The 19,676-nt window shown below is 34.1% G+C and overlaps 11 protein-coding genes across 11 annotated transcripts, besides 3 other annotated features; 5 read left to right on the top strand and 6 right to left on the bottom strand.

Annotated features, from left to right (window-relative positions):
• Positions 1-38: 38 nt before the first annotated feature.
• On the bottom strand, positions 39-2,978 carry TA10170 (uncharacterized protein; the record flags this gene model as incomplete). The annotated part of the gene is made up of 15 exons (XM_948293.1): positions 39-77; positions 153-407; positions 463-594; positions 652-755; positions 784-838; positions 924-1,033; positions 1,068-1,191; positions 1,248-1,455; positions 1,505-1,645; positions 1,681-1,811; positions 1,853-2,376; positions 2,408-2,479; positions 2,536-2,650; positions 2,705-2,875; positions 2,919-2,978. The coding sequence occupies 15 exons, from the start codon at positions 2,976-2,978 to the stop codon at positions 39-41; spliced, it is 2,241 nt and encodes a 746-aa protein (XP_953386.1).
• Positions 2,979-3,190: 212 nt separating this feature from the next.
• TA10175 (uncharacterized protein) lies at positions 3,191-3,906 on the bottom strand (the record flags this gene model as incomplete). Its single annotated transcript, XM_948292.1, has 2 exons — positions 3,191-3,702; positions 3,843-3,906. The coding sequence occupies 2 exons, from the start codon at positions 3,904-3,906 to the stop codon at positions 3,191-3,193; spliced, it is 576 nt and encodes a 191-aa protein (XP_953385.1).
• Positions 3,287-3,355: a sequence feature (1 probable transmembrane helix predicted for TA10175 by TMHMM2.0 at aa 138-160).
• A 275-nt stretch (positions 3,907-4,181) lies between the features above and the next one.
• TA10180 (uncharacterized protein) lies at positions 4,182-4,516 on the top strand (the record flags this gene model as incomplete). The annotated part of the gene is made up of 2 exons (XM_948291.1): positions 4,182-4,407; positions 4,461-4,516. The coding sequence occupies 2 exons, from the start codon at positions 4,182-4,184 to the stop codon at positions 4,514-4,516; spliced, it is 282 nt and encodes a 93-aa protein (XP_953384.1).
• Positions 4,517-4,979: 463 nt separating this feature from the next.
• Positions 4,980-5,952, top strand: TA10185 (ribosomal protein S2, putative; the record flags this gene model as incomplete). The annotated part of the gene is made up of 2 exons (XM_948290.1): positions 4,980-5,045; positions 5,194-5,952. The coding sequence occupies 2 exons, from the start codon at positions 4,980-4,982 to the stop codon at positions 5,950-5,952; spliced, it is 825 nt and encodes a 274-aa protein (XP_953383.1).
• Positions 5,953-6,433: 481 nt separating this feature from the next.
• Positions 6,434-8,422, top strand: TA10190 (uncharacterized protein; the record flags this gene model as incomplete). Its single annotated transcript, XM_948289.1, has 1 exon — positions 6,434-8,422. One exon carries the CDS (start codon positions 6,434-6,436, stop codon positions 8,420-8,422), a length of 1,989 nt encoding a protein of 662 aa, XP_953382.1.
• Positions 8,423-8,579: 157 nt separating this feature from the next.
• On the top strand, positions 8,580-10,030 carry TA10205 (uncharacterized protein; the record flags this gene model as incomplete). Its single annotated transcript, XM_948288.1, has 5 exons — positions 8,580-8,943; positions 9,012-9,254; positions 9,330-9,585; positions 9,615-9,774; positions 9,827-10,030. 5 exons carry the CDS (start codon positions 8,580-8,582, stop codon positions 10,028-10,030), a joined length of 1,227 nt encoding a protein of 408 aa, XP_953381.1.
• Positions 10,031-10,058: 28 nt separating this feature from the next.
• On the bottom strand, positions 10,059-10,562 carry TA10210 (uncharacterized protein; the record flags this gene model as incomplete). The annotated part of the gene is made up of 1 exon (XM_948287.1): positions 10,059-10,562. The coding sequence occupies one exon, from the start codon at positions 10,560-10,562 to the stop codon at positions 10,059-10,061; it is 504 nt and encodes a 167-aa protein (XP_953380.1).
• Positions 10,563-10,642: 80 nt separating this feature from the next.
• On the bottom strand, positions 10,643-11,380 carry TA10215 (16S rRNA processing protein (RimM homologue), putative; the record flags this gene model as incomplete). The annotated part of the gene is made up of 2 exons (XM_948286.1): positions 10,643-11,283; positions 11,314-11,380. The coding sequence occupies 2 exons, from the start codon at positions 11,378-11,380 to the stop codon at positions 10,643-10,645; spliced, it is 708 nt and encodes a 235-aa protein (XP_953379.1).
• Positions 11,381-11,406: 26 nt separating this feature from the next.
• On the bottom strand, positions 11,407-13,047 carry TA10220 (uncharacterized protein; the record flags this gene model as incomplete). The annotated part of the gene is made up of 10 exons (XM_948285.1): positions 11,407-11,509; positions 11,542-11,696; positions 11,727-11,756; positions 11,799-11,845; positions 11,876-12,052; positions 12,118-12,189; positions 12,219-12,327; positions 12,358-12,510; positions 12,540-12,737; positions 12,769-13,047. The coding sequence occupies 10 exons, from the start codon at positions 13,045-13,047 to the stop codon at positions 11,407-11,409; spliced, it is 1,323 nt and encodes a 440-aa protein (XP_953378.1).
• Positions 13,048-13,253: 206 nt separating this feature from the next.
• TA10225 (uncharacterized protein) lies at positions 13,254-14,922 on the top strand (the record flags this gene model as incomplete). Its single annotated transcript, XM_948284.1, has 9 exons — positions 13,254-13,453; positions 13,519-13,569; positions 13,601-13,642; positions 13,681-13,729; positions 13,760-13,895; positions 13,925-13,977; positions 14,009-14,142; positions 14,186-14,360; positions 14,560-14,922. 9 exons carry the CDS (start codon positions 13,254-13,256, stop codon positions 14,920-14,922), a joined length of 1,203 nt encoding a protein of 400 aa, XP_953377.1.
• Positions 14,923-15,539: 617 nt separating this feature from the next.
• Positions 15,540-18,983, bottom strand: TA10230 (uncharacterized protein; the record flags this gene model as incomplete). The annotated part of the gene is made up of 5 exons (XM_948283.1): positions 15,540-15,852; positions 15,947-17,142; positions 17,213-17,435; positions 17,472-17,992; positions 18,030-18,983. The coding sequence occupies 5 exons, from the start codon at positions 18,981-18,983 to the stop codon at positions 15,540-15,542; spliced, it is 3,207 nt and encodes a 1,068-aa protein (XP_953376.1).
• Positions 18,891-18,950: a sequence feature (1 probable transmembrane helix predicted for TA10230 by TMHMM2.0 at aa 12-31).
• Positions 18,894-18,983: a sequence feature (Signal peptide predicted for TA10230 by SignalP 2.0 HMM (Signal peptide probability 0.828, signal anchor probability 0.155) with cleavage site probability 0.739 between residues 30 and 31).
• Positions 18,984-19,676: the final 693 nt, after the last annotated feature.

Here is a 19,676-nt window from a genome sequence, read left to right as displayed (position 1 = left end):
TTTGTAGTAAAAGAGTGGTTTTACTATATTACAGAATATTACTTAAAATCACAGTATCCATCAGAACAAACATTAAACTAAATCATATACTATTATACTGTACTATATTATGATGCAAAGATGTCCTCAATATCATCCTCTTCCTCTAAAACTTGTTGCACAGTCTCGGTTTTAACATCAGGTTCCTCTTTCGTTTCCTCAATTGATTCACTTTGGTGTTCTACAAGAGGGACACTGATAACCTCTGGAGAATGTGCTCTCTTCATTAGAGTCTGCTGAAGTTGGGCCGTTGCCTCTTGAATCCTAGTCTGCTCAAACTCATAAGTGTCATCGTCCTGCTCCATGTCAGACCCCTCCTCACTCATATTCTCCTCCATCATAATCTCCCTCCTCTTCTCTTCCATTTCCTGTGAATTATTAATGATGTAGAATGAGATGGTTGCGTTAAATAATGAAATTTACTTGTTTATGGTCTAAATATTTATCATAAATGACTAGTCGAGTGACAAGAGAGTTTCTGTCACTGGGGTAAACTAGCAATCCTCGCTGTAAACACATTGTTTTTAACTCTTTCAAGCGCATTAACAAGTATTTCTGAATAGTCAATGTTGATGTTTGGAAGAATAGTTATATAGATAATTATGTAGTTACATAAGCTGTTTCCCTATATTTAAGAGGTATTGTTGAGAGGAGATCAAAGTAATCAATGTGAACTCCGTCATTTACACTGACTAGCTCCTTATACTCTTCAAACTCTAAAGAAAATATTAACATGGTCTTAACCTGGAAGGGTCTTAAAAGAATCAAAATCATCTCCAAAAAGAGTAGCTTCAAGTCCCTAAACAAAGTATTGATATTAATATAAGGTGACGATTTAAAATGGTTGATATGACAAATTATAAAGCTATTTAGTAAAAGTTTACGTTGAGAAATTGTTGAGGGTAAACGGTCCAGGAGTCCCAAACACTCAGTAATTTCATCACAGCGTCAATTAACTGTTGTGATGATATTTTACTAGTACTCTTATCTTTGTCTATGAACAGAATAGTTAATTGGGGTTTAATTACATAGTTTAATTGAGTGAAAAAGTTGAGGAAGGTGTTTCTCTATTGAATTCCGATATACCCAAGCAAATTGTCTCGAGGACGATGAGTTATATAATACATCCGAGATTACGTACAATATTGATATCTACACAGATTCATCGTGATTATATATAGGTTGGAAGGGAAATGAGAAAATCATACTTTTTGTTGAACAGTTGTATTGGGATCATTAAAATGATTAAACAATAAATCAGTCAGATGATAGGCCGATTCACTGTTATTTATTACAAATAACATTGCGTTACAAATGTCATTTCTAACCGAAGTTACTCCGCTTAATATTTCATCAAATTCCTTCTTCTTCTCTTCACTCAAAATTACATTACCATTCTGTATCACACTACCACTGCTGTAGACATTATTAACTCAGTTATATACATATTATAGTAGGAATATACTGTAAACTATTGGCTGAGTCAGTGTTGTTAGTAGTGGACTGTTTGGGTGGTATATAAGATTTTCCAGAATTACTAATTTTAAACATATTTTTATTCCACTGCTTCATTGTGTCTCCTTGCATCAGTGAGTACACTCTCCATCTAAAACACAAATTTATATTTAAAGTTATGGAAACCTGTAATAAACGCTGTCTGGTGTAAATCTATCAAATAAGAACGAAAACAATCCTATGACAATTAGATTTGAAACGTTATTACCATTGCGGGGCTCATTCTTCATAATTACTTCTTCAAACTCCTTTCCGCACTAAGAAAAAAAGTTATATAAAATTCACTTTTCTAATATACAACTGGATAAATAATTAATGAGTAAAAAGCAACTTGTGAGACATATTTTGAGGTCAAATCAATAATTCTTTGTTTATACTGTGGAGTTGGTACATATACTTCCAACTGATCCTTGATAACGGGTTGGACAGGCTGTGGAATTGGCAGTGGAGTAGCCATTGGAGTAAACATTGGAACTGTCGGTGCAATGGGCTTAATTAAATTCTTGGCCCAGCCTATTTTACATGGAAATCCCAAAATCTCAACCCCCTCCATCCCAACTTTAGCATTCTCAGCTTGTTCATGGGTCATAAATGATATAAATCCTGTCTGTCTGTTATCCACTGTGGAATCAGTTCTCGATGGAATCAATCTTATGCCTATTATGGTGCCAAATTTGGAGAAATGACTCCTAAGTATGTCTTCGTTAACGTTTGGCGACAAATTGCCAATGTAAATATTAGTGGTGTTTACGTCAGGTAAACTGGCGTTTAAATCATTTTCTATGCGATTTAATCTTTCAGTTATTTCATATCTCTCGTATTCTACAACAATATAGTTATTATTTAATAGTACGTGTCGTTGCTGTGAGAAATCGCTTTTGGAGCTCCTTGCGCTCAGTTATTGCCCTTTGTTTCTCCTTTATCTCTACATTCAATTATAGTGTTTATAATTTTGGGAATAGTTGAATGTGTGAAAATTACCTTCGATAAAAGTGTCAATTTCTCTTATTTTGGACGTGGTTTTATTCGTAACAGGGGCAGAACCCTGGATTTGCGATAAATACTCTGCTGACAACTCGTCATTTTCCTCCTCGTCCTATAAAATACCATGTAAACCTCAGACATATAAGTATAAATTTGTAAAACACACTTGTTCTCCCAGTGTAAATACTTGATCAACTCCTGTACTGGCAACGGATGTGGTAGTTCCTGTTGATGGATCATATACGTCCGATTTAACAAATTTTAAGGGCTGTTCTTCTCCTTTTCCATCAAATGACTTTACATATTGTGCATATATCTTGGCTGTTTCTTTATTTTCCTAAATTTATTATAAATCCAATTGGTATAATTGATGGGCTAACCTTTAGCTTCTGTTCCTCGGCTTCCTTTTGCTTTTTAAGCTTGGCTATTAAGGAAAGCATCCTCTACACTACATTGGCTGACAAATTTACAAAATAAACCCACGAATTATTTATTTTTCAAGTGATTCTTGACCCCATGACAACACATTAAATACTTCGGCAGAATGGAATGGATAAATAATAATAATAAAGTAAAATTGTTTAATAGATTAGTTGAAATAAAATTAAAATGCTTAAAACTTCATCGAAAAATCAATATTTCCAGGTCAGGGTTAAACAACGTACCAGTACATTGGGCCTGGGCCTCTAGTACCGTCAGTTCTGGGTGGAGTCCATGGGTAGTGTTCGTGGTACAGGGCGTAATCTAAGCCGTAGTTGAACATGATGAACATAACTGTAAATGAGGAGAATGTAAACCAGAAAGAGGATGCGAGAACTTTGTGGTCTGCCATTGACTCTTCTGTGCTTGGTACGAGCCTCTGTAACTGGCGAGCCCTCAATCGGTTAAAAAGTACTAGTCTAAACACGTCTGTACGTTCTGGTCCGTGTATTCCTGTTCCTCTAAGTTTCTTTCCGGCCGGCGTTAGGTCATCTACTGTGACCAGAGGAGTGTACGGGTCGTCCCCGTTTAGGTGTGCCAGGGGGTCTTCCATATGCATAAACACTGAAGTGCACTTCGGACTTTTCTCAGATCGTATTCCTACATGTTTTTCTACTGGTACAATAACATGTTGTAGTCTTGGTGGTGCGGCGAACTCATACAAACTGAAATCCCTGTAGTTCCCTAAAACACCATGAGTATAAAATAAGGTTAAAGGTTTAAAAATCAAAAATAAAAGAAATTTTATTAAAATAGATCAACATCCTTAAGTTCAATCATTTATATATGAAATAAATATTAAATAAGAGTATATATAAAAGTACCGATATAAAAATGTTGGCCAGTTTTAAGAAATCTGGTAGTTCTCAACAGCCCATTAAATGTCATTTATAACTATTATTCAGTACATAATAATTAAGATATAAATTTTGACGGGAACAAATAATAATGTTGAAAATATAAATGTGTTGTTGGGTATCCAATTGTGTAATGGTAAATTATTATTATTTATTATACTATATATTATATTTTTAAATTTCAGATTATATATTGTATTTTATGATGATATAACTCGTTTTGTGTTAGAGGGATACGAATTTATTACAAAAAACGTGCCCATATTCACTTATTAATTCTATAAATAAAAAAATGATTGAAAAGAAATGAGTACGATAACTACAGTAGAAACGGTGACTAAAGATATCGAAAAGGAGGTGGAAGAAAACTCCATAGACTCTGAAATGGGACAAAACTGTCCCAATAGCTCAACCCAAAAGTCAGTAACGTGGGACCAAAACACAATTGATAATGAAAATATGAATAAAAGGAGCAGCAAAAGTTGCTGTATTTTTACCGGTAAAAAAGGTTCAAAAACACCGGATTCTGATAGTATCTCCAACTACTATTATTCTTAGTATATTATAATTAATTAAATTTTTTAGAAGAAACGGATAGTGATTCTGATACATCTGAAGATACAAACTGCGATAGTCATTAATTTCCTATTACACCATTGCTTATATATTAAATTATATGGTATTATATATGTTATTATATACTAGTACTGTGCTGGTATATTCTCCTGAGGTATAATGGGTGGGATATGTCCAGTTTGTTTTAATGCTGTAGACCTATTAATTTATTTTTAATAGGTTTAATGTTACAATTTGAATGTAAATAGTGATAATGGCATAATTTTGTTTGTAGAATCACTCATGGGGCACAATATATACATAATTGTCTTGTTAAAATCGATTGATTAGTATATAATTTTTCCATCTTTTTAAATTACAAATTTTACTACGTCTTGGATTCCTCCACTATCGTATTGATTTATTTTTTAAAAAGCTGCCCAATTCCATCAATTACTGTTACCATAAACTTCATTGACCTAGTTGTTTAAGGTTAATTTTATGTTCCCCATATTTCAGATTTGAATTTAACTAATTGATTCCATTAATATGGCAGCACCAACGAGTAAACTTACTCCAGATGAAGATAGCATCAGAATGATGCTTACAGCTAAGGTATAATACTCGATACGTCATATACCCTTATATTTTACCCATCATATACATATAAAATATATTATTTAAAATAGAATATATTATTTATGGTATATAAGGTAGTATATATAGTATAACATTCTATATACTTATTAATATAATTGTATAGGTCCACATTGGAACTAAGAATGTTGAAAATAAGATGAGAAAGTATGTGTATAGCCGAACACAAGAAGGCGTCCACCTAATCAACCTCGCCCATACACTTGAAAAGCTCAAAGTGGCGGCCAGAGCAATTGTCACAGTCTCAAACCCAGAGGAGGTCGTGGTAGTTAGTGCCCGCCCCTACGGAAGTAGAGCAGTGCTCAAGTTCTCCCACTACGTTGGATCACACCCAATTGCCGGACGCTGGATTCCAGGAACACTTACTAACCAAATTACACAAAAGTTCATTGAGCCAAGACTATTGGTTGCCACAGACCCAAGAACAGACGCACAATCACTCAAGGAATCTTCCTATGTCAGTTTGCCAGTAATTGCCCTGTGTGACACAGATTCTCCACTAAACTACGTCGACATTGCAATCCCCTGTAACAACAAAGGAAAGGAGTCAATTGCCCTCATGTATTGGCTCTTGGCAAGAGAAGTGCTCTACCTCAGAGACCAACTCAAGCGCTGGATGCCCTGGGACGTGCTCGTCGACACCTTCTTCTGGCGTGATCCAGAACAGTTTGAACAGAAACCAGAGGAGACAGTTAATACACACGAAGAAGACTTGATGGCCTCAAGGCCAAATGTACCACTACACCCACTCCCTGACTGGAGCACAGTAGACCCATCCCACGCAAACTCCTCAGACTGGAAAGTAATGGCAGCAGGACACGAGGAATGGGGATCATTCGTAGATACCAGAGCTCAATGGCAATAAAAACTGATAACTTTATTAATATAGTTATTATGTGCTATATAAATTATTATGTGGTATTTAATTTATTTTTAATTATTTAGTAAATTTTATCCTTTAAATTTGCTAACCGTTGTCCTGTGGAGCATTGTAGTAATTGTAAAATTTGGGGAATTTTTGGGAAAATAGATTTTTAACAAATTCTTTAATTCAAAAATTATTTTTATTTTATTATTTAAATTTAATTAACCAGTGTTGAGAGTCCGTTTGAGGTATTCTGATGTTAATTGTCATGTAGTAATGGTGTGGATGTGTAAAACAAAAAAAGCTTATTTGTAAAAAAATTTCAAAATGGGTTTTTAAAATTTTATTTTTAATCAATACATTTTAATATTTTTGAGATTCCTCCAAATAATGTTTTATTAACACACTGTTATTTCGTCATTAATATTTTATTATCCACCACTTCAATATAGAAGATAACAGTCAAAGCAGTGGAATAATAATGGTTGGAGAGAGAGGAAATAAGAATAATGTTTTAAATTCTTCAGGTAGCGGAATGAATGCCCTGTTGGATGACGAGTCCAACTCGACGCTGCTGTGTGACTGGTTCGACCTAAAGTCCGACAATTTGTGTTACACAAAGAGCGCAAATTCCCGCTCACAGACTAATTACTCGGATCCGGACACAACACCAAGGGAATATTCAACACTCTCGTCAACCAGTCCGACCATCCAAACTAATACTAACGAGTATAATAATGAATTAGAAGGAACCCAGGCATTTAACCAGTACAATTACGGAAATGTGGGACTAAATGACCAATTTAACGGTATTAATGCAAGCCATTATGGCCACTCGATTACGGGAGTGAACACATACACTGGAGCCATTACAAGTGTTAATGGTTATGAAGGAGTTAGCACAGTAAACAGATATACAGGAGACGGAATTAGAACACCAGGAACTTCAGCATATAATAGATTAAACAGTGAAATAGTTGAAACAAGCACAATAGTATCAGATGGCATAACGGAAGAGCCAGTTGAGACTGCAAGAAATTTTTTCTACACTCCGACACCACCAATAGACATACACTCTGAGAGTTATAACCTGATGAACAATTTCTTTAAAACGGTGACGTCAACGAACGTGAGTGAGTCAATGGAAGATTGGGGAATTGACAGGTCAATTTATACAATTTACTCAAGGTCAGGCTTCTTTGCAGACTGTTTTAACGCAGATAAACTGAACTGTAAAGAGTATCTTAGCAGTTGGGGAATGGAGTCGTTTGCAGAGTGCAGAATTCCATTGATTTTCTGCATAATCCTGACGGATAAAGAAGTGCGTAGGAACGAAGTGCAGTCCTCAATTGTTCCACTGGCAATAAATCTGCTAGATCGTTACATGTCGAAGAACAAAAATTCATTGAATAAGTTGTTCAAATTTGTTCTTGACAGGGTAAGGATTTCAAGCCCAGATGGAAGTTCTCTGTATTTATTAACTGATGTAGTTAATCCGGTTAGTTACAACACCCCCAGTACTAGCGTTAGTGACGGAAACAGCCTGAATAACAGTGCCAGAACAAGTTTAGAATCTGAGGAAGTTTCTTCTCACGACCAAACTAATTTTATTACTGATTCGTTCCATTTCTTTAACATCAATTGCTCTAACACACTCAATGACAATGATGTTAGTAAGGGTTATGCTAATCACAGTAGGGATGACAATTTTAATAATAGTGTGGATGATACAACTAGTGGTATAAATAACAATAGTATTGAAAATGTAAGAATAAATGTGGAAATCGTGTATAATTTAATATCTGCAGCTTGCTACTTTATTGCAGATCGTTATAATGGGCTGGCGAATGTTTCAGTTCGTCTGCTTTTGATGCAGTGGGTGTCAATGTCAAAGCTTTTCACACGCACGCGATGTGCAGCATTTTACATTGCGAGGAATAAAACCACTTCTCTCTCCGTGATTATGTCAATAATTTTCGACGTGCTGAGGACCCTGGATTACGTCATCACCACACCCTTCGTATCGTACATGGCACAGGCGCTTATCATAGCGTCATACGACCTTCCGTACCCTCAGAACCCATCGCAGCTCAATATTTACCAGAAGGCAGCATCAATTCTGGCAAGAGTGGCGCTCATAGACGACACATTCCATAGGTTCACCTCCTCAATAATAACACTATCAATCTACGCCCTGGTACGGAAGTTGGCCTTACACGACAAGATCATCACGGACGATTCCATGACGTGGCTGATAGTGGATCAGTCGAATCCCGAGATCAGCAATTGCATGAACCTGCTTACGAGTACCCTATCGCAGTTTGTGAACACTGAGCTACTGGACGTGCTCGCCCAGCCAGTCAAGGTAAAAAACAAAAACGAAGAATTCTTCACATGCATATTGCAGTCGGATACCAAAAGTGTCAATCTCGACACTATAAAGTGGATTTCAAATGTACTCTCAAATTAATTTCATAAACAACACATTATATTAATATTAATCTAATTTTTTAAAAAAATTTTATATTTTATTTTAATGTTTTTTATTATTTTTAAAATTTTGAATAAATTTAAGAAAATGTGTAAAGTAGGTGTAAGCAGCTAAAAGTCGGTCCGGTTCTCATAAAATGTCACTGTGCGATGTAGAATCAGAGAGTTTACCCGAAATCACACAAGATTTTAGCGTATTCGAGCTACTTTGGTCTCTTCTGACAGAGAATCGTGATCTTTTGTATGACCTCTCTGACATCGTTCACTACGCCAAGGTAAACAATATAATTGAGCAAAAGAACACTCAAAATAAGCGCAAAAAACCGTCAAATGCTGTGAATAATCAGGTTTCCCCAAATGCAGTTAACGTTATCCCCGAACTAACCCTAGAGGACTACCTAGAAGTACTCGGGGAATTCGTGGAGCACTTAAGAACAGTAGAACCGAAATTAAATGAAGTAGAAACTCAAGAAATCGTTGAAGCACTTCTCAAAATTAACAGTAAGTCCTAAATTTTTAAATAATATACTAATAATTTGCTCCTGAAATTATGATAATATAATTGTTAGGTGAACCTCCGGAACCTGTTCCATGTGAGTTTGAAGAGGTTCTTTTGGAGCTTTGTTCTGACGGAGTAACTCTTAGAAATCATGATAAAATTTCTCGAATTTTATCATTTCTCGACGTCGACACACTCTTGTCACTCTCGTTAGCCTCAAAGAAAACGTTTTATGCAGTTAAAGTTCACTTAAATAAAGAATTGTATCATTTACCTTTCAACAAAGATACCATTTGCACGAATCTTATCTTCTGTTAGTTTAGCTTCTTAAATTATCCTAATTTACATTATTTAACCTTATTATACTATTTATTGTGTTTTAATTTAGGGATTGAGGGAATTGACTTTTTCTTTAAGTCAGCCGGGACTCTAAAGCCAATTGACAGAACTGAGTATCAGCCGATTTTGAAGAATTTTAACACTGTTAAATCTATGTTTCCAGTGCCAAACGACTCAATGTCGTCACATGTTATCGTCACCATTGACTGTCTCAAGCCTCACTATATCGTCTACTGTAACCACTCGAACCCAATGTCACACACTTGTTCCTCATCCAAGTATCATCTTGCTAATTCTATATATATGTAATTCATTGTTAATAATATTAAATTAGTGCTCTTGATTGGGACAACAATGCAACCACGAAGATAATAACATGCTCAGAGTTCATATCTGAGTATAAGCAGAGACTTCAGGTCAGAGACGACCAGCTTGTCTGGTCGTTCAATCCGAATAATATAAACTCAAAATTCCTTTGTCTTCTACTAAAACATGTAACTTAACTACTTCAAATATATTTATTTATTTTATTAAAATATTCTTTAGTATTTGGAGACTCTCACTGAATGCATATTAAACCATGACGGTCAGATTGAGTATAGAAGAACTGAACTCATATCTAGTGCCAAACATGGTATTGTTCACAGAATTTGGGTCCAGTTATCATTGAAGTGGGACTTTAGGTTCGGTCCAGATCCTCAGAATACACTTTATCTCACCATTGCTGACCACTTTAGACTTGATACGTGATCTCAACACTGGCAGTGGATCCTATTTGCTATTTGTCTTCCCCTATAAATATGGTATAAGGATCCACATAAACGCTTTTGTTCTCAACGTCGATATACTTTACCGTTTCACTCCTAATTAATGGTACGTAAAATCGTCTAATTGGTTTCTTAATATCCTCTTCTGCTATATCTTCAATACTCATTATTTTTATCTTTTTATCCATTCCTTCTTTTCTTTTCTCCTCGAGGTCATCAACTAATTGTTTTTGGGAATTACTATTATGTGTGTTTTCATGCAATAATGCTGTGGTTTGGTTAGTAAATTCCTTTTTACACACTGAGCATTCATAGTATTTGATGTACATCATTGACTTGAAGTATGGGTTTTCAAACTCCTTCGAGGCGTCAATAATCTCGTCTGCTTCTTCCAAATCCCTTTCCATCACCAAACTACATTTAACAGGTTCTTCCTTAACCTCATCACTATTTTGCGTACCATTATTAATTGATGCTTTTGAGACATTAATTAATGTTTTTAATGAAACCTTCATATCTAGCTGAACTTCAATCAAATCATCACACACTTCTTCATACTTCTACATCACATTTATTTTATTTATATATTTAAATATTAATTGTAAAAAATTGTAAAAAGTACCTTCTTGAAAGCTAAATCTGAATGATGTATGAACGAGATAATGTTCCCCAATTTAGTCTTATTGATATCATTGTAGAGGTATAATCCAAGCCCAATGATATCCCTTGCGTAGTAAGTGTTCTCTTCGAGTGGTGGCATGATTGAAAGTGGCACCGTGAGGTAAGTGTTAGTTATCCTTTGCGACTGCTGTATGTTATCAAAGCCCTCAAACTTTACAATGTAGACGTCCTTGTTTCCGGAAAATCTACCAGTAACTAGGTTAATTGGTATAACTCTCTCGTCGTTAAATGGGATCTTAAGGTACCTATATCCAGGCTCACATAACCTTATTTCAGGATGAGATGTGTAACTTTTAACTTTAACATGTCCTTTTAACCCGTAAGTTCCAAGTATCTTTCCCACAACCACATAGTCATCATGGCTTAAAGTGTATATCATGCTCTTATCAATTCCAAATCTGGGACTGGTATTATCAGGCTCACTATCATCACATATTCCATTTTCTGATTTATCTTTTATTTTAATACTTTCAAGCAACTCTTTTGGATCATTCAATTTACTCTCATTACTACTGCAATTGGTTCTAAAGCCCAAATTACAGTTAATTTTATACCCTAATTATTGATTTTAGCTACAAATTTTACCTCTAAAACTCTCCACTGGTATACAATACACCATAATGAAATAATATATGCTCAACATTCCATTCATTTAAAACTATTAATACCGATTACTACTCAAAAAGTGATATCACTCCTGTTGAAATTAAGGTTAAATGAGATATAAGTGTTGAATATACCTGTTTTATCTTTATTAACTGTGTTTTCCTTTGTATTATCACTAATAAATTGGTTAAATTATTTTAAAAATACGTTACAAAATCTTTTAGTAAAGTATTGTAAATTTCGTCCAATTCTTCGTCTGTATATTTAGGTTTACTGGGTTTAGGTTCAGGAGCCTTTTGCTGGGGAGAGAATTCTGGTTGAAACAAATCGACTTCCTTAACATTCAATTCATCCCTTTGTTCCTACACATCTTTTAACCATGAAAATTTTACCTCGTTTGTAGTCTGAGATGTTTTTTCTGCCTAAACATTATTATTAATAGAAATTTGAGTTTAATTTGTTACCTTGAATGAACTAATCCACAGTGATCCGCTGAGCGAAATGTTATCATCTAAATAAAATAATTATGGTAGGGGATTACTGATTATTTTAGTCTCTGGCGTTTCTATTTTAGACTCGTTACATCCATTATAAACGATGTTATGGATGTTCAAGTTAGTTGTCACAGATTCGCACGCATCAACTGAGCCTCCAAACAGCGCTATTACTGGGTCTCCTGGATTTCTCAGTATTATGGACAATGGACACTTCACTGATTCTTCAAAATGATTAAATTTAGTTTTAATTTAATATTTAGTAGTAAATAAGTTTGTAGGGTCATACCGCAGAATGAAAGTAGCGATAAGAATTCTTTAATGGAGATTGTGATATCACTGGGGTAAGTCAAGTCGTCGTCTGACAATTGGTTAAGTTATGAAAAATACCCAGGTCGAGTTTATGGAAGTGGCGGCTATTTATTAGCACATTTCCTGAGACAATCCTCTTCCTATTCTTGTTTTTTGTCAGTTTAGATGTATTATTAATAACGTTAAGCTAATTCACAATATGTTTTTGTAAAGTTACCAATAAATCCTCTTTAGAATCATTATATGTTATTGAGAGATCATTGTATTGTGAGCTGAATGGGCTTATAGATTTATAGAAAACTGTTGGGGATATTCTAAGATAGTGCCAGTTAGACCATCCCAAATCGTCTGGAATGCTCAGTTTATATTCCTGAATTCTTTAATAATTCTAAAGTTTACCTGAAATCCAATCGTAGCTGACCTAATGATATTCTTATTAGAACAAACAAATATAAGCGATAGGAAATCTACGCTTTCTTGATACTCCTTTATGATTAATCTGTCTAGCCCGAATGAGCTTTTCAAATTCTCGTGATTGTGTAAATCCTTTATTAGAATTGCGTCAAATGGCGATTTTTTCTGTGTAGGTGGAATTATCTAAATGATTAATGCATAATTATGAAAATACAATTGAAAGTGACTGACAGAGTTGTTTGGTTGACACGAACCAGTGTTTAACTTTGGAAGATGGATCAGAATCTGAAGATTCTGTATTTCTATATTGTATTCTTTCGAAAAAATTCCTTCCTAATTGAATGTGTAGCCAAACGGAGTTGGATTGGTCAAGTGCGTATAAATTTAGTCCATTTTCACTTGCTATTATTTGCAAATCTTGAGAAATGTGTCTGAATAATAATATTGTTTTCTTTAAAATGAGGGCATTGAATCCGTTCAGTTCATATTCCATTAAAACATTTTATAATCATTTTTCCTGAGATTCTATCAGGCATGAATGATTCCAAAGTTATAAAAACATGCCAAATTATTATTCCCTTTTTAAATAATATTTTTGTACTATAGAATTATTTTTTATATTTTTATCAAGAATTTTGATATTTTTATCACTAACAAGTTTTAAATATTTTTCTAATTCATGATAATTAGCTTATTCCTATGAGTTTTGTTGACACATTACTTTCTACTTCAAGATTAGTTCAAAGAAGAGTAAAGTTATGCACATGTGCAGGTTTAGAGCGCCACCTTTTACATGAACTGGATAGTTTATCATTAAAATTTAACCTGGTCTCAAGAGGAAAATCATATATTGATATCTCAACGGGATTAGATACAATATGGTCAATTATTCAAAATAGGTTCTAATCTATTATACATAAATATACACATTTTATAGTAAAATAGAGTTAAATCATTAATTTAGCCGAATATGTCGACAACTTTATATTCATGTTCTCGACCCATTTGATGCCGAGTATTTCAAAACATATTAATTTAACCTTCAGAAATCCAAAACATTTCATAAATAGGCTGAATCAAGCTGATTGGTATTTTAAAATTTTTTTAATTTGTTAATTTGGATTAGGGGTTCATTCATTCCATTTTCTCATAAATTACCTCCTCCAATTATTAAAGTTTGCACCTTACTGCTATAGTTTAATTAGGTTTTGGCCACTAAATCTAAGCTCTATCACACTGGGATGGTTCGGAACATGGTTGAAAGGGTGATTAATTCTCACTGTTATCGATACAAGAAGATGCAGGGCGATGAACTGCCGAGTTTCATGAAGAATCGTGGATGTATTTCTAGCTTTTAATATAATTTTCAGATGTTCCTCTTTGTCCAAAGATTACCGTTGATATAAATAATAACAACTGCCAAGTATTATTAGGTTAGCATAGTTTTATATCAGGTGTTGGCTGATGCGTCTGGAGACCTGAGCGAAAGACCCTGGAATAAACTATCAATGATAGATGATCGGATAGTTTCCAGCGCTTCTTCGGCCGTAATTCAGGAACTAATCACTAGGGATGCCTTTGCAGACAGGTACCTCCAATTAATAATTTTTATATTAAAATGTGATTCTTAGAACAACAGTTTGGGACCCATTTTGTCACAACGGTTCATTACTCCTGGAATTATTATCATATTTAAACGGTACGAAATCATTTTATTCAAATTTTAATCATTCGCTAATTTTAAATATTAATAAATATGTAGACGAGAAATTCAGAGCGGAATCGCCAAATTACCCACTTCACAACGTATTAAATTAAATGATTATCATGTATTAGTTCCCATTATGCACTCTGTTTTACGAACAAAATCATTTAACTAGATCAAATTTGTAAGAATTTTCAAATTTAACTAAGTTTTAGACCAAATTCTGGATACTCTTTACTTGGAACTGATCCTAACCCCGACAATATTACTGTAACTACTACAAATTTAACCTGAATTTAGTGTGCAAATGATCTTCTTGCCAAACTTAAGGACCAAAATGCAGTTCAACAAACAGAAACAAAAGCAACATCTGGAAATGTTGAAATAAAATTTGATTGTAAGCATATTAGTGATGTACCACTTGACCTTAATAAGTGTATAATTTTAACAAACCTTTATTACGGAAATAAGGAAATGAAGGCTCAATATTCGAATTATTTTAGAGAATTTTTAAAATTTATCAAGTCTAAATCTCCCCAAACACCATCAGTATACGTTATTTCTCCCAGGTCTTTTAAGAGGATTTCTAAGCTGAAGTGGGAAACCCTGATGGTGTTTAACAATAATGGCATAATTGTTGATTTGCTAAAGTTATTAAAATAGTAAAGTCACTTTAAATCCTTTAATATATTATAAGCATTTTCCTTTATTTTATCACAGTTTTCTATACTAGACTTCTCAATCACCTTTTCATTACACTATAGAATTATTCTATGTTTGCATTATACCTTTTGTATCTCCCGTTTGGCCCATAAATATAACCTATTCATGGTCATTGTGTTCTTATATCCTAAACTTTAATTGAATTCAGCTGTTTTTACTTAATGTTTTAAATTCTCTTCTATAATCTTCAATTACTACATCCACTTCCTTATTACACTTCTACTCTCACTATTATACAAGTGTGTATATTATACCTTTATCTCTTTCTTGTAATTGTTCAACGCCTTTTTATGCCTTATTTTGTATTTCTTCAATAATATTTTAGTTTCCTTTATCTAAAAAGATGTTTTTTGCTAAAACTAACTTTTTCTAGCTTTAAATTATTAGACTCGTCTATGTCAGCTAACATCTTGCAACTATTCTCCATCATCAAATAACTAACTTTAAACAAATAATAATTAAGTTTAACCAATATTTAAACAAGTTTAAGTAAATTATAGATTAGTTGATGAAAATATAAGAATGAAATTAGGTGAGAAAATTCCTCGGGGAAAAATTTAAATTATTGGTAGCTTGATTCCGTGAACTCTATTCACCTTTTGCATGTCTTCCAAATATTCCCTCAAATCCTGCAATGACACATCTTTCGGGTACCTGTTAAGTCTTTTCCAGGCCTTTGAGAGTTCCTTTAGGCTCATTTTTGATCCGTCGAGATTGTTCAGTGCGTATTCGTTTATGTCCACATCCCTAAACATTCTTCTAGCCTCAGGTTCAAGGTCGCTCAAGTCATCAGGCCCAAAATCAATATCTTCGACAGAATCGTCCACGTGTGATGGTTTAATATACTTAGACTTAAAAGGATCATTTAACCTATAATTCAAATTAGTAAACATTAAATAATTCAAATTAGTAAACTATATAAAGTTAACTAGAAATATATAAAAAAATTGTGTATAAAAAATACCTGAGAAGATCAGAATACATTTTCCTAATCATTGAGAGTCCATAAACTTGTAATTCATTGGTTAAAATTCTTGGATTTTTAATGATTTCAGTGTAGGGTGCCATTGGAATTGAGGATGCATCTTCTTCATCAATTGCAATTGGAATTTCAGTACGTTCTTGATTCCTTAAAACGACGGGTCTGTTCAGGCTCATGTAGGAGTCATAGTTCAAAGACTTTGAGAAGTAGAAAAACACATCATTCAAAATCTTTCTATGTCTTTCTCTGAGCAGAGACATGAGCGAGTAGTTTGGATGTGTCAGAATCTTCAAAACTCTTAAAATTGACTTGCTTACTGACCTGTCCATGATATAATCATGCCTCACAGCGTCGTAATATTTTATCAATTCACCCAATGAATAAAAGGTATTTTCATAAGAGTTTGGAACTATACTAGAGAACATAGCTGCTTCTTTTGGTAACATGTCATATATTCTTTCCAAGTACAATTTATGGCTCTGGGACAAAAGTCTCATTATACTTCTCTCAAATTCCAAAGCCTCCTTTAATGTAATCTTTCTCCTCTCAGTTTGACTCATGAGTCTTTCTAAAAACTCCCAAAAGGGTTCATTTTTAGAGTTTACAAAGAATTCTTGAACCAAACATGGTGGGTCATACTTTGCACACTCAATATTCCTCAAAAGTTTCCTATACGCCTTAGGGTCCATATTTTCCTTTAAAAATATTTCTCTAAGCTCTTCATTATGTAAAAAGTAATCTGTTTCGAAAATTGTGCGTTCTTTCAGAACAACATATCCAAGTTCTCGTTCCATGCTCAGTTCTTTTATACTGGGATACATTTCTTCCTCTGGATCGTTTAGGAAAAAACTGTCCTGACTCAGGTCTCTGCTAAGTATTGTATCTGCAATATCTTCAGACTCTAAATCATCTGCAAAATGATTTTCTGCAAAAACTGGCTGCAGGGTTAAAAACTCGTTCATTTGTGGAGAATCAGAAGACGGGTAAATAAAGTTACTCATTACCAAGATCTTTAATTCCAACTCCTTCAGGTTAATTTTATGTGTTCTGAGTTCTTTTTCGGTAAGGTTACTTAGCCACTCGGTAATTGGCATCGTAACATATCTTTCATCTCTACGCCTCTGTTGGACAGCATATACACCTTCCAATCTATACTTCTCTATACTTCCCAATTTCACCTATCAATCAAATTAATTCATATCACAATAGATAGTATAGTATTTTATGTTAGGATAATTTAGATGATACGTGTACTATTCTGCCTATTTCGACGTTAGTGGAATATTGTCCTGCATCCATTACTCCGATGAGATAATCATCATTTAGTGTGAAATTAGGCTTAAACTTGTCATTTATAGCGAAATATACCAGCCCTCTATCATTTCCTATCACTATACAAGGGTATGTCAAGTCCTTTTTTATCTCATACTTATCCGAATCCTGTCTTATCCTACACATTACATTAGTACATCTGTGTAATAAAATTGATATAGTAGGGGGGTTTTACATTTTAAGGAAATATTTTTCCATTGTTGGTGTTGGTTTATAGTAGTTTTTGGTGGTTGTAAACATCATTAAGTTTGAAATGGGATCAACTTGTGAAATGGGTTGATAAACATTTTTAACACTCAGCTCATTACCTCTAACATAAATCGAATTATCGTAATGATATATGTGATTAAGTTTTCCAAAATTGATTTCTATATCTTTTTGTACAAAGTATCGGTGTGGTTTGTTAATTCTAATAAAGCTTTCGTTAAGAAGTTCCTCGGGGTAATTATAGGGCAAATGTTCCTTGGTAATATATGCCAAATACTCTTCTTTATACCCTCCTGAGAGCCTAAAACTTAGGAAATCCTGGTAAACCTTATCGACTTCAGCCTTAAACCACTTCCCAGTCCTTGCATAATATTTTATTATTGAATTGATTAACATATTCAAATTCTCTCTTCGAAGTATCGGGTGTGATATCTGACTTCTAAACAAATATACTTGCTCAGGTACAACCTCACTCCCGGCCAAATACACCTACATCATCATACATATACTATTTTAGAAATAATACCTGTATTTTATCACCAATTTTGTCATTTCCTGTTGTTAACGTGTATGCGTTGACTCCGTACATTTCACTGCGTCTACAGTTCGTCAGGCTGACCTTCAGAACATTGTCCATGATATCAGTCACAATGCCTTCATATGGTACAAAGTGGTACTTTTTGTTAAGTGAATCCAGGTGCATTAGTGAGTATGTTTTCCTCTTAGTTTCCACTATGTTTACTGAGAAAAACTCTCCGTAAATGTAGTTCGAGTACGGGTTGATGTCGGTTACCAAAAATTCCATACGATCCAGGTTCTTCAGGAACTCGGGCGTCTTTTTCTCAGAAGGCACCGAAAAATCTTGAGGCCTAATCTCAGCACCTACTCCAATATCAAATGGAATATACCTTTCCTTCTTCCTCAGTGATTTTAAATAATCGTATGGATATGGATATTTAGGTTTGAAATAGGTTTTTCTCTTCCTTTCAGGGAACTTCTTAGACGTATGAATTGTGTCATAAATCATCTTCTGCCTCATGTTAATTTGAGTTTTATCTCTTTCCGCTGCTGACAGTAGGTTATTTAGTCTATAATGTTCATCTTCGTTCATGAAGTAGAGTGTGGATTTTGATGCGATTAAAGTCTGAGGGAGGCCTATATCCACCATAATAGTCCCGTCCTGGTTCCTCTTTAGCGGTGTTCCGTAAACAATCTCTCCGCATTGAAGTTCGTTGGTGGCCGATCCTGATCGAAAACTATGTAAACTAGAAAACTCTGATACATTTCCTCCATTTCCCTCATTACTATAGTGCGATAGCGGGGTTGAAAGTGAAAATGCGATACTTAAATTTGGGTTAAATAGTGAGTTAGTGGTAAATTTGGGTGAAAAACAGTATGTGCAGGTAAGAAAGTATAAAATTGGGGCAAAACACAAAACGAAATTAACACCAGGCTTAAGGGAGGTTTTTTTAAATTTCATCGAAAAAGTGATCACATATCACGGGTTTAATTAGATAAAACCGTCCCCCTGGCCGACTTTTTAAATCAGACAGTCTCAAACATTAAATCTACAAGATAGAAACTTGATTTAATAGAAAATAGCGAAAAAGTGTGTTGGTATGTGTTTAAGAAGAGGATTCCTTTCGGTTTTGACCGGTGTATTTTAGATTAAAAATTACAAGAGTTATTGCGATAAGGAGGAAAATAATAAATTAAATATACTAAAAAATGACTGTATAGCAATGAATGTAAAATGTGTATTGGAGTTATTAATTATACTTAATATTTATATACCCGATATACAATTAAGATTCTTTTCTCTTAAAAACATTCTCATTCCCTATTTTTTACATATTATTTGCCACCAAATATCAGTTTAGGAAATATGAATCTATATATGACTAAAACATTGCCTTTGAACTCAATTATTATTATCATTAATTTCTTCCTGAACATAAAAACCTAGTTTCTCAACCAGATGTCGAAGTGCCAGTCCAGGAGTAATTTTTTATCATAAAATATAATTTTTAGAACTGTTAACTGAGATCGAGTCGAGTTACAACCCAAAGACTGTAGAGGAAGGATGGTACACTTTATGGGAATCGAGGAAATTTTTTACACCTTCCAGTGACCCCGAAACCCTTAACACCAAAAACAAGTGGGTGTCTCTACT

Source organism: Theileria annulata, chromosome 4, assembly GCF_000003225.4.
Source record: "Theileria annulata chromosome 4, complete sequence, *** SEQUENCING IN PROGRESS ***".
Lineage (NCBI taxonomy): Eukaryota > Apicomplexa > Aconoidasida > Piroplasmida > Theileriidae > Theileria > Theileria annulata.
This window is presented reverse-complemented; position numbering and strand designations above follow the sequence as displayed.